This window comes from Ostrinia nubilalis, chromosome 24 (genome assembly GCF_963855985.1).
Source record: "Ostrinia nubilalis chromosome 24, ilOstNubi1.1, whole genome shotgun sequence".
NCBI classification, from domain to species: domain Eukaryota; kingdom Metazoa; phylum Arthropoda; class Insecta; order Lepidoptera; family Crambidae; genus Ostrinia; species Ostrinia nubilalis.
This window is the reverse complement of record NC_087111.1, coordinates 9,214,171-9,228,510: the sequence shown is the minus strand read 5'-3', so window position 1 is coordinate 9,228,510 and position 14,340 is coordinate 9,214,171. Positions and strand designations below refer to the sequence as shown.

Below are 14,340 nucleotides of genomic sequence, written 5' to 3'. Positions count from 1 at the left end.
ATTACATGTTTCTATCAATTACGAACAAAATGAAATTATTATTGTAAGTGAAGAAAAATATTGAAAAAGCTTAATAAACGACTTTTAATGTCTGCCTGTCATACATGACTATAATCTACTGTCTAACTGGAAAAAACATGATTAAAAACTATTGTAGCCTATTGAAATTTATAACCGCATCCATCCTTTTGTCCGTCCCATAACTGGCCGCGCTGTCATCGTCCAGTGTTGCCAACCATAAATTAGAATCCTCACAAAATAATTGTACACTAACGTTATCTACGAGTTAGTTACAACAAAAAAGGACCATTACGCGGCCGCTGCCCATCTGCCGGCCAATGGCCAAACGACAAAAAATAATTATAATTTAAAACCGTACGAAGCCCTTTTTCCAACAAACGCTGACCTTAAAAGGAACCCATTCGATGGGAGATGTATTAAAAATTGAAATAACAAGTTGCGTGCAACGACCCAGCGATACGCCGCGAAAAAATAACCTAAGACGCGCCGAGCGAATTGCAAATGAGATCTTAACTCGATAAATTTAAAGAACTATTTCGAATAAACATTAGCGTAGCAGATGTTGTTCGAAATGAAGATTAGGGGAACTAAAGCATAAAAAGTGGTCAGCCAATCGCGGGACGCGCTGCGCCTCTGTCCCTCTCTCGCACGGTTGGCTCCACTCTTTCTAATGCTCATATTTTTTGCCATCTTATTCTAATTCCTCATTCAAATGACTCGACTTCGATTCCAGGGGCGCGAAACCTTTTCCGCAACCAATTAATTTTCAAAAAATTTTGGCACACTTTAATTGCGTTATAATTTCGAATTTTTAAACACTTGTTTATTATTACGAAGTAGACAACAATAATTATAATTTTATCATAGATTGTGATCGATGGCTTTCATTTTTTCCATGGCTGTGCGCGTGGTTGCGTGAGCCCCTTGCGATGGGAGCATAGATAAAAAATGTTCCATAGTGAATGTTGCAATATTTCGTCAATTCTTAAATTACATTTAATTTGAGCTACTATGCTGAGTTATTATATTTGATAATATTCTGTTTGACGCTGCCAAATATCGCATCTGCATTGTGTAAATCAATTAACAAATTGATACAGCGGCGTATTTGCTGACGTAGCCACAATTAACAAGCTCCTGTGTAGCCAAACAGTGTGGATGGATGTTTGCACTGTGCGTTTAGGGCTTGTTCCCATGGCAATCCAGTATGCAGGATTCCGGAAAACTGGACTGTCGTGTGAACACAAATTTCAAATACAGTGCTAGTAGTTTCAAATTTGAAATTCGAACGTCGGTTTTTTGGGGGATACTGCAAAAGGGATGTTCGTGTGAACGTTCATATTAAACTACGTACCTATATTATTACTATGAATCCTGCAATAAACGGGATGTCTCCGTTGGAATAAGCCCATAGATACCCAAACCGCAGTCTTTTTGTCGGCCGATACTTAGTTTGGTCGGGCTAATTCGGTTAATCAAAGGTTGTATGGAAGTGTGCTTACTACACATACCTATTTGGTATCGGCCGATTGCTCATACAAATTGGAATTTAAAAATCTGTAGTCTACGGCCTGAGTCTTCCAGCGATTTGGCCCACTTTCAGCTTGGTTCTCAAGCCAAGTCACTGGATTTTTTTTTCCGGCAACTGGGCCCACTCTTAGATTCTAGAGTAGATTTTTGATAATTTGGTGTTGAAGGTGAGCCCAGTTGCCGGAAGAAAAAAATATTAAAAAATTCAAACCGACGACTTGGCTCGTGGATGAATCTAACGCCCATATTCACAAACGATGCTTGCTTAAGTGAAGCAGCTAATCGAACGCACAGAGTTGAATAGAGCTCTGTAATTGGTTCGTGTGCCACTCTGTGCGTCCACTTGCACTGTCAAACATAGTAATGTTTCTGAATACGGGTTTAAGATTCTAGAGTAAATTAATGATTTGGATTTGAAGGTGAACCCAGTTGCCGGAAGAAAAAATATATAAATAATCAAACCGATGACCAAGCTAAAAGTGGGACAAGTTGCTGGAGACTCGCTTGTCTTATAGCGCAGCAAGATCAGCTAGAAGGTCGCAAGATGCACGGCATCCGGCCTCACATTGTCTCCGAGATTTAAGACGGCATCGGCTATCATATTTCTTGATCAACCGCGCCTTTGTTTTTACAATCTTCTAGTAATTGAACGACGGCGTATTGTTTTTCGTTTGTCCTCTAACTTCAAACCGATTATTGTAGTTTACTCATCGAGTTGAGTTAAAAAACTAGTTTTGCCGGATGTGATTTAATCGCTGTCTTATTAGTGATCTGAAGTAGGAATAAGTAGAAATAGTTTAACTGTATAAATATGGGGTCAGGTGTGGGACTGCCTTAAGCATTGAGGGATCCGTACTTTTACTTCTACTCGAGATATTTTTCTGTACTAGGTATCCTATTTACTTTCATTTCGACTTCACTTTTCGAGCATTATTATAAGGTAAGTAAAATTAATATAAAAGAACCCAAAAACCAATTAGGTAACACGGTTAGCGACAAATTGTATTTTTTGACTCTACTAAATTGGTTTTACAGCTTAAAGCTCCAAAAAACCTAAAAAAGCAGAAAGTCTGACAATGACACGAATCCTACGAAATCCTATTGGTTCTTTTTAACATACTGAATCCTAACAAGTATTTACCTAATTGCAATACAGTGAAGAATTAAAAGGATTATTTAATAATGATAATTACGACAGCGTCGACAATTCCGCGCGCATATTCGCGATGTGCCAAACAAGGACATCGCACGTTTCCGCGTTGAATCATTTAATCTGTGGGACAAGTGATGAACTGCATAAGTATTTTTATACAGTTTGCAACATCCCGAAAAACTGGGTTAGTCCCAACGGCCCCGGTGGATCTGCCCCGTCAACGGGGTGGATGGGAAAAAGTGTTTCAACGACCCCGGTAGTCATAGTCTTAGCGTTCAACGGGGTGGATGGACCACATCAAGTGTCAACCACCCCGGTATATCGTTTATCGGGGCGGATGGATCAAATCAAGTTTCAACCACCCCGGTTTGATTTGATTTGATTTGATTTTGAACCACCCCGGTATTTCACTAAACGTGAACGATGACACAGATCTAAAAGGTTCCACCTCGGTATTGCATACCGAAAATAAAACCTGTTAATAAAATATAAAAATAATATGTACCTACATAATAATCAGTTTTATTTAACACTGTTTAAAAAATCTTCAGCATAAAAGTAAGTTTAATTGTCACAAAATATTATGGTCACAAACCTATAGATTACGTTTAGAATCACAGATGCGCAATTGCATTAATCAGTCAATATTTATAACACACTAACCCCCTTACTAATAAAAAGTTACACAGTTGTTGATCAATGTTTTAAAATGACATTTCCATACTAAACGTCACTTTAAAACACTGTTCAACGTGCGTGTAAGTTTTATTAGTAAGGGGGGTAATAGTCTAATGTGATAAAAAGTAACTCTAAAATTGTTACAAAATATTATTATTTAAGAATATATACGTAGTTTTTATTTGTTTGTATTGGACTGGGTGTTTTCTACGTATAATAAGTATGTATTTACAAAAAAAAGTATTTAAGTATGTTTATATCCGTTGTCTAGTACCCATAGTACAAGCTTTGCTTAGTTTGGGACTAGAAGCGCAGTGTAAAATGTCTAAGGATATTTATTTATTTATTTATTTTATTTATTTAGTTACATTAATAAGTTGTTGATTAACAATAAAAGTAAGTTTAACTGTCACAAAATATTATGGTCATAAACTTAAAGATTACTTTTAGAATCACAGATGCGCAATTAATACATAATAAGATTCCTGTAAACGATTACACTGCTGAGATGCTGACAGATTTTCTACTTGTTTTGAAATCACTTCATAATAGGAGGCGTCGCTGAGCAGTGTGTTTAACAACTCTATGATATTCGGTTGCTTTTTTTTATTGTTTTATTAAGCTTTTTGTGCCATGCCTCAAGCATATTAGTAGTCCGGTGTCTCTCTCCGAATACGCACCAGATTGGAATAAACTCGTCTCGTAACCACTGACTGAGCATTTGCGGAAAAGCTTGCTTTTTCCATCGTCAGGGCTCTGGGCAGCTATGTACCACCAACCGTTAAAAATATGATTTTGTCAAGTATGCTGTACCTACTGCCTCATTTGCCTCAAAATCAATTTTTTAATAGTAGTTAGTCTGTAAAAAAAAAACACCGCGAAACGGGTGGTAAAGCAAACAGTGACATGTATTCTAGGCTCTGACTTGCCAAATCAACCTGATGTCATTGCACCAGCTGCAAAAAAGTCGTACATTTTAGTCCACCTAAATTGAAAACGAAATTATCTTACAGGTGTTACCTATGCATACCGAAAATGCTCGGCATGCGGTAAAAAAATATGTCCAGATTGTGCCTAATGTTTACCCTATTTTTTTTTTGTGCATGTAATGTACATGTCATTTATTTTTATTTTAAATATTCATTATGTTCACTATATTTAGGAAGGAGTATAGTTTTTATGGCTTTGATCAAATGTATGTTTTAAGGGTATTATTGAGCTCTAGTATAATTTCAATAAAATTGAGGGTCAAAAAATTTTGGCCATATTTAAATAAATAATATACGTTGATTCCTCACAAATGATAAGTACGTTTATTTCTTATACTATAATGTTCTCAAAAAATATAAAACCAATATACTTTTAAACAAAAAATATCTGTGATTCTTAAATAATAAAAATTATTATTTTGTAACAATTTTAGATTTCCTTGTTATTATTTGTTAGTGACGAGTTTTAGAGTTACATTTTATCACATTAAACTATTAGAGTGCTATTAATATTGACTGATTAATGCAATTGCGCATCTGTGATTCTAAAAGTAATCTATAACTTTAATATTTTGTGACAGTTAAACTTACTTTTATTGTTAATCAACAACTGATTAATGTAACTACGTATCTATGATTCTTAAATAATAATATTTTGTAATAATTTTAGAGTTTTTTTTTATCACATTAGAGTATTAGAGTGTTATATTGACTCATTATTGCAATTGCGCTTCTGTGATTCTAAACGACATCGAATCTATCTATAGGTTTATGACCATAATATTTTGTGACAATTAAACTTACTTTTATGCTGAAGATTTTTTAAACAGTGACTGTTAAATAAAACTGATTATTATTTACACATTATTTTTTTTATTTTATTAACAGGTTTTATTTTCGGTATGCAATACCGAGGTGGAACCTTTTAGATCTGTGTCATCCTTCACGTTTAGTGAAATACCGGGGTGGTTGAAACTTGATTTGATCCATCCGCCCCGTTAAACGATATACCGGGGTGGTTGACACTTGATGTGGTCCATCCACCCCGTTGAACGCTAAGACTATGACTACCGGGGTCGTTGAAACAGTTTTTCCCATCCACCCCGTTGACGGGGCAGATCCACCGGGGCCGTTGGGACTAACCCGAAAAAAGGGTGAAAAAATGGGTAAATGGACCGCCGTGTGACACACATAATTATGTGTTTGAAATTCGAATTCCAGAAAGGATAGAGATTCGAGAGATATTTTGCGAGACACTGCAATTGTTTATATTAAACGGGATGTTGCAAAAACAGTTCCTCCAAAAAACAGAATGTCCCTGTGAGAACAAGCTCTAACAGCACTTGAAGATAAACAGCATCTTATGTGGTTCTAAATGCTATTTTGCCACAAAATAGTGCTAACGATGAACAAAAAGTTGTTAAAAAAAGATTACAAGACTTCTTAAGTCGTGATACGGACAATCTAACAGCAGATGAGCTGTTCTGACATGCAACAAAAAAATTACAAGTTCCACTTAGTAGTAATGGTTGCTGCTTTGTAATTGATATTACAACTGAGATTTGTTTTTAAAAATTAAAAACGCTGAAGTTTTACATCGATATGTAAAAAAGTTGTATTTTTTACTAATCTGCTTCAAAGGACAATCTAATTAGTTAACTTAATTACTATTATTTAGGTACTTCTGCTTCTAAGAACAATCCGTTAACTTTTCAGGTTTATGAGCTGACCTTACAATATAAAAAGATCTAACTTTTGGTCTTTACCCATTCAATTTGAGACTTAGAACTTTCCTCTCCAATTTTCACTACTCCAGTTTTCATCAATGTCCGAACCTTAACTGGAGATGTCTTCCTCGTCTTTTTCCCAGCCCTTTTTCCTATTATTTGGGGTCGGTTCTCCTTGCTCTGAGGGGCCATGACAATCTGTCCTGAATGTCGAAATTTATCTGGGCACGCTCTAAGTCCTTGGCCACCGTGGACATAACTGGAGATATATTCGTCATAAATGCACCGCTACACCGTGCACTTTAGGCCATACCCCAAACATGCACACACAAATGCAACCTGACTCATGTCGACCTTGAAATAGACCGGTCTAATCGCAGTTTTAGCCAATCAGTAGTCCGCACACACACCATCCTTTGTTTAACATCAGTTTGGTCACGCCATTTTGCTCAAATGACCTTTTGTTGTCAATTGAAATTATTCCACAAGTTTCAGCTCCGTTTAATTGATGTTTATTACGTATTTAATTAAATTACCCACAATGCCAAGGCTCCCATTGTATTAAGATTTGAAATTGTTTTGCTTATTTTCATGTTTCCTTCATCTAATGATGAAAATAATGAGAAAAATAATCAGCTATATTTTTCCCATTATTTTTGCGCCACTTGTGGCAATTTTAGTATTTCTTTGATCATATCCAATTTCATCATAATTATTTTCAATCGTATTATCTGGCAAGGATTCCTATTCGGAAAAGTCAGTTGATACTGTCTCTGTTCTTACCTCCATGCCACATCACGCAAGTATTTCTATGTATCTTTCGTTCTTTCTCTTTCTCGAAGTTTTTCTCCTATTATGATTTTCTTTATGACAAGCAGGAAAAGCATGATGATGATGAAAATGAAAAGCATGATTACCAATTTTATTTATCTACACAGATTTTTAAAGGTTTAGAGTAGGCGCACACCGTTGATTTTTAGTTGGCCGATAGTTGTGCCCGATTTCAAATTGTATGAAGAATCGGCCAAATCGAATCGGCGTAGTGTGCGCACTCCCATACATGCCCATACTGATCAACTGCCTCAACTATCGGCCGACGAAAAATCAACGGTGTGCGCCTACTCTTAAAAATGCTTATATTGAGAAAAAAAAGTAACATTGGTGTCTATCAAAGCACTGTGGAAGAGCGGTACGTAGATTATTCTCGCTTTCAAACACATTAGTCCGATTTACTTGGAAGCGAGTGTAATGTGTAATTATTTTTTTATTACCCCATACGATGGGAGTTCAACGGCTCCACATTAATTACAATATTAACATGTGAAGGTCTCGCTTCAGTTAACCACCTTCGCAGTTTTGTTATCGTTGAAATTCTGTGAAACGTTAGAAAATTACAGTCTTTGTGTACTCAAGGTTTTTTAGCATTTTTCGGTTTTAAGTGAAGCGTTTCGCTGATCGAACGCGTTCGATGGAGCCAAACGACTTAGGGCTGACAAGTATGATCATAAGTAGAGTGTCTATTGCCCGTATTCACAAACGATGCTTGCTTAAGTGAAGCAGCAAATCGAACGCACAGCGTTGAATAGAGCTCTGTGATTGGTTCGTATTTCACTCTGTGCGTCCATGCGCACTGTGAGACCTAATAGTAATGTTTGTGAATACGGGCGTATCTATCTTTGATCAATAATAAACAGACAATTTAGTAATACTACGTTGTTTAATAGAGAGATCGTACTACGATTGCTAAATAGTAATTTTCCGTTTTCTAGTCTATTATTTGTCATCTTCTTGACTGTTTGGATTTCTTTATTACGTGTTTTTGCTAACTCGAATGCGAATTTTCCTTTTACTTCTCTGAAAAACAGATCTATTTACAATGAAATAGAAGAGGAAGTATCATTTGCATAATAAAGTTTTCATAGTGCCTAGTTTCCTAATAGTATTGGGAAATAATAACGAATAACTATAATTCACATTATTATTTCATGACGTCCCAACTTGCGGTTATTTTCTTTTAATAATTGCAAACAATAATGTCCGTTTGTTATTCCGTTTGATCATTGGTTTGCTAATAGATACCTAATTGCTTAATTGGCTATTAAATGTACATGCTCAATTAATTAATATATTTTACGGATGAAGATACGCCCTACATAATATGCATCAAGTAATTTAACTAATTTGGTTATGGCTAATGGGCCTGATTTTTTAAATACAATACTTATTTAAAATTTTGGGTATAATATTAAAGCCATTCGCCAAAGGAACACATAAAAAAAGAAAACAAAAAAAATAAGAAAATAGTTCTTCCTAATTACAAAATTGTGATTCCCAATAGCTTCTTAAAAAATAAAACTAATAAAAATATGCAAATTAAAACGTCACTTTTTTACGTCAAAAAAAGGTTGACGATCCCTCCAACGGATGCAATAGACAATGAGTGGTTTTTATTCCCTTGCCTATGCTAATTCAGGTTTATGATTGCAATTCAAATTCTAACGTCGAATACTTTTTGCTGCACATGCGTAAACAACAGTTGTTCGGAGTTGTTGGGCTCAGGTTTTTCTAACGATCAAGCGCCATATTCCCAGACGGTCCCTAAGGTGGGCTTAGTGGACTAATAGTCAGGAAAATTCACACACTACTCGAAATGGATTGTAGGTCTTTGTTTATTGTGATTTCCACTACTGAAAACTGTGAAAACTAGTATTGATTAACACCTTTGCTGCGGCAGTAACTTTCTAATACTTTCCATTCCTTCGGTACAAGGTCAGTAAACCTGGTATTAAAACTTACATTGTGGCGGCACAAGGCTTAAAGACCTTGTAATATTTAAGATATATTAATTTTATTTTTGGCTTCATGTTAATAGATATTGTGTTTTTTTTCATTGAATATTAATAATAATGCATTTATTGACATACACCTGAAGGCGTTCGTGAATAACTTGTTTAGTATAAAAATTATAGCTATATTCAAAATACAAGGCTTATGCACCCTGTGCCGCACTGAAGTAGGGAAGTCTGGTGGGTATTTTAGGGATGTGAAATACAAATATCGATAGTTTAAATTAAGTTTTAATAAAAATTTAAAAAAGTAACAAACAAAGATGTTTTAATAATTTAGTATAAATATTTTACAAATAAGACATACGTGCATAAATACTTAAATAAGCTATATTTAAAGAAAACATATTATTTAACAACTTCAAATGTTTGTCACGAAAAACATTTTTTAAATTAGCAATAAATCGTGTAGCAAATTAAATTATAATCAATTTGCAGTTTTGATTTTGTTTGTTTCTCTTGACGCCATGTCGACATGTGCGTTTCTTACGAATGCGAGGCAACACTGGCTGCACGAAGCTAGCGTGGGGTGCGGTACCAGGTGCGCAGGGTACAAGGTGCTTCGACCTGGTTTCGCATTGTGAAGACATTTTATTACTTCCGTGCGGTACCAGGTCTAAAAACCTGGTATTAAGGTAGGTACATCATTGGATTCTATTTTAAGAATACATCATAGATATATATTCATCACTTTCCTACACCGGACCCAATTGAAGTTATGCCTTTCGCACGACAAGGAAGACTATAATTTTCTTAGCCGCACGGTAAGCGAGACGTACACAAGGTCTATAGACCTGGTTTCGCACTCAACGTGTTAACGGCAGGGTTTGACATAAATTAAGAAAAAAATTGTTAATAATCCTTCTTGAGCTCATTAAAAAATAGCTTGAGGAAGAACTAGGTTTGGTTACGTCAAGTTTTTTTACAAATTACCTATATTCAGAATTTGATAGTGCGTGTCAAATTTTCAAATTCAAGTTGTGAGACAAATACGAGGATGGGTTCAAGAATACGGGTATTAATTGTATACTGCTGAACCGTTATTATTTTTCTAATTGCTGATGCGAAAATAAAAATTTTATCAGTTTTCAAATCGATTTTCGAATTGGAATAAATTATCTAACAGTGTTAGACAGAAAAAAAACTATGAATATGGATAAGTTGTAATGGGTAGGATATTTTATTATTCATAGGCATGGGGCTCTGGGGCCCTTGTATTAAATAACAGTAGACAGCAATTACCTGAAAATGATGATGATAATCATACTTAAAAAGTCTATTCATTGAAATTAGGTCCATTCAATGTTGACGACAGATTTTTTGGGGACATTCCTCTCTTTTATCGTTTGAAGATGACTGGGAAATTCCCGTTTTCCCCTATTCAGGGGAAGGCTTTCGGGGAAGATGGAAATTCCCTATTTTTTGTAATTAACATCTTCGTTGACCATCCCTTCTCTCAATGAGGGTTTTCGCGATTGAAAAATCCGCCAGATTGCAATACGTAGACGGGAGGTCCAAATGCTGCATGATTGGTGGATTTTGACATATCTGTCAATGTCATGTAAAAAATAACCAATCATGCAGCATTTGGACCTCGCGTCTACGTATTGCAATCTGGCGGATTTTTCAATCGCGAAAACCCTCATTCCTTTAAATTTTTAGGTAGGATTTTTTCTTTCATCGTGTAAAGGTGACTAGAAAATTCCCATTCTCCCCTTTTCATGCGTAGACTTTCGGGGAAGATGGAAATCTTCCATTTTGTGACGTTAACACTTTATTATCCCTTCTGGTTTTCAGGAAAGATGGATTTTTTGTCATTGACACCTTTATTGACCATCCCTTTTCTCAATTCCAGGTCTAGAACGGGTGGCGGAGGAGTTGATGGGTCGAAGAAAATGGAAACTATGCCAGGACGCCTTAATACCAAAACGGAGCGAGCCGGAGGCTTCGAGCGACGAGTCTATGCCTGCCACCGACCCCCCTCCCGCGCTGAAGATCAAGACCATAGAGCAGATCAACGACCAGGAGCGTCCGAAGGAGCCGGACAGGGAGGACTCCGAGAAACGGCGTCCGGAGACGATCCTGGAGAGCCTGATCAAGCGTCCGGCGACGCAGCCGAAGCTGGAGCTGCCGGACGAGCCTACGGACTGGAAGCCAGCGGACAAGTGCTACTTCTGCGTTGACGGGGAGAGGGGGGAGAGGGACGCGGCGGAGGGGCCGGCGGGCGGCGCGACCGTAAGTACCGCCCTGATCACTTTTTGGCAGCTTCCGCGGTGACGTCACGGCATCGACCGCGTTTTTTGGCTAACTAGGTCAGCTATTAATCAGGTGATAACGGGCTTATCGCGATGTTGTGCGGCTAAGCCCTTTGTTGGAAGATTTCTAGTAGGAGGCTCTTCGTGAAAAATCATTGCAAACACTCATACTTACTTATTTAGACCATGAACTTTACTTGAATTATTCACTGTGTCCCTTTACTTAGAGATCAACAAAAAACATACGTAGAGTCAAATCTGTATAAAAACAACATATTATACTAATATACAAATCAGTTATTTTCAGGAGTTAGTGATTCAAAAGTTTTATTAAGATTTTGTATTTTGTTGTAAAAGAAATTTACTGAAACATTAATACCACAGAAAGATTTACATAGGGTGAACCTAATGGCATAAGGCGTTCTCTTCCAGTTAGTCTATGACAACGTGACCTTATTTTGGTTAAATTGGGTAAACATTACTATTACTGTTATTAATTAAATCACAGAGCAGTATTAATATATAATAATACCTGGAGAGGTACATTTCTATAACTTAAGAGCTGTCAGTTTCAGAAGCTTTAGCTTCTATCAATATTTCCAAGTCTTGTAACTGAAACAGCTATCAACTTATAAGATCCTTCCTGAATTCTACGGAATTCAGCAACCTACAAGCAGACTTATTAACTTTAGTAAAAGTAAGAGTAAAAGTAATGTTAGGTAACAATCTATATTCTTCAGGGTGTTAGGTAAATGGGTTTATAAGCCGACACTAGCCTATGTTAACATGTGCATATAAATGGCATGGTGTAGTCAGAAAATTGATATCATCATTCTAATTATTTGAATTTTCATACAAATCTGATTTTGAAAAATTTTATTTTGAATCAAAATTTAAAAAAATAAAATGATGATATGAAATTTCTGACTTTACCATACCATTTACAATGGTTAACATGGGCTAGTGTTGGCTTATAAACCCATTTACCTAAGATCCTGTATACTTTTGTGAAAAATTATGTTTTTTTTTATACACAATACCTGGAGAGGTACATCTCTATATCTAAAGAGCTGTCAGAATCAGAAATTAAACATTGTAAAATTATTTTTCTTACACACTCGCCCCAGTTGCTTTATAAAACTTTCACATAAATATGGAAAAACGTCAACTTAAATCAACATTATAAAAACCATACACCAAAGAGTTTTACTTGCTGTATCAGAAGTCCAGTTTTAATGCTAAGCTTATTTATTAGTCAATCCATTTTTTAGGCTAGTGACATGACAAGACAATGACTATAATATATTGGTTAATCTATAATAAGGGTTCCTTGTCAGGACAACGGAACCCTAAAAAAGACTACTTACACATTAATTTTAAAAAGGCATTGGATGTGATCAACCTTACTAAACAGAAATTTATACTTAGGCACTAGAATACTTAGATAGATTTATTGGACCTTTAGCTAAGAAGTCCATAGCCAAATCTTTTACAAAAAAATTCATATCACGATTAGTTCGAATGTTCTTGCGCTGCTTCTTTTCAGCACTGGCCCATTTATTGTCCCGAAGCAGCGGTAGGGTTAATACTAGGACGTGTAAAAGTGATTTTTAAGAGTCTACTTGCAAAACAAAATGAGTGTTTTATTCCCAAATAAGATTCATTCCACGTCGTTCTTAAAATGTTGGCCACGGATTGCCTTTGATAGACCAAATTCCAATCAAACCCTCTAACAAAAGCTAGCATCAAAATAATTACCTCTGATTAGTTAACCCGGCGAGGATGTGGTACAAAAGGTATAAGTCGAGGATGTGGAGGGTCTTTATGACCCTGTATTTGATTTGTAGATTTTTCCCTACTAAGCGGTAATTAAAGTAATATTTATCAAGAAACTTAAGTAATATTTAGTAGTTAATGGATTTAAATTGAAAAATTCACCAATAGCCATATACATGTTTATATAATACAGATATTCTACAAGTCTAAAAAATAGTGAAATTTGCGTTATCTTGTAACAAAAAAGCAATTTCATCATATTTCATAATATTAATTAGTATTTTCTGGTAATCAATATCTTATATCATTAGTTATTCATAATTAGTCTTCTAAGGTACAAATTAGCTCATTCTTAACAAAAAAGAGCAATGTGATTTTGGCAAAATTTCGTCATTTTTACGTTTTCGCACTTCTATTTTCTTTCACCAGCGATGGTTGACTCACTAGTGGCGTGCAAAGGGTAGCAGAGTTCAATTACTCCAGCTACTGAGACTTTAAACAGCACACGGCTACAGGATAAATAACTGTACACAAAAATATGAAGCACGGGGTCAAATTGACCCCTCCACATCCTCGCCGGGTTAACGTTATTAATACTGGATTTAACCACTGGTGCTGTCATAGTAATTAATGCTTGAGCTGAGTCTCAAAGGCTGCGTCTTAACAGTTTCGGTTTCAGTGATTTGGCTTTGTACACCATCATTATGCAGGGTTGATACAAGCCATACGATCAATAAATTATCAAAAAGTCTAACATGAGACATGTCAGACGGCTTTTTATTGTACTAGCTTTTCCACTGGTTTCGCCCGGGTGTTTAGCTTCTTACTAAATACCTACCTATCGTCGTAGTTTTTGCCAAATTAATTTAACATCTGATTCTTTAAAATGTTAGTTCTGATTAAAAAAGTAGAGCTTGTGTTCGAAACAGTACTACATTTTTAACAAAAAAGGGTGATTTCAGATTACAGCGCCATCAAGAAACTCTGAGTTTGGTTGAACCGGATGAATTAAGAAATTATAGTATTAGTTTCCCAAACATTTAATGTTTCAAAAGGAACTAATGCTAATGTTTTGGCCAACCCTATTCCTCCAATCCAGAACTAAACGTGATTAAGATAACAGGTGTTAGACGTATTATACTATACTAACATCCCAAAATATGGCTCTTATTCAAACGTGATAGAGCTTATATTAGAACTACAAACTTAAGTCCTCAAATTGTGTATGAGTTGGAAGATTATGTTGTACTTAAGATTGGGTTTTTGTAAGATAAGTTGTTACTAAGAAAATGTTTATGTGGTCTGCTTCATTGCTGTTGTTGTGGATTGAAATGAGCTTTTTGTTGGAAGCTCTGCTTGAGCTTA

At 35.8% G+C, this 14,340-nt stretch overlaps 1 protein-coding gene across 1 annotated transcript in view; it reads left to right on the top strand.

The window, feature by feature from the left end:
* The window catches only part of LOC135083660 (uncharacterized), a 123,264-nt gene extending 110,072 nt beyond the window's left edge, over window positions 1–13,192 (top strand). The window contains exons 2-3 of the mRNA XM_063978368.1: window positions 10,800–11,179; window positions 13,169–13,192. Coding sequence (XP_063834438.1) covers window positions 10,800–11,179; window positions 13,169–13,192 — 404 coding nt within the window. The remainder of the gene's footprint in view (window positions 1–10,799; window positions 11,180–13,168) is intronic.
* Window positions 13,193–14,340: the final 1,148 nt, after the last annotated feature.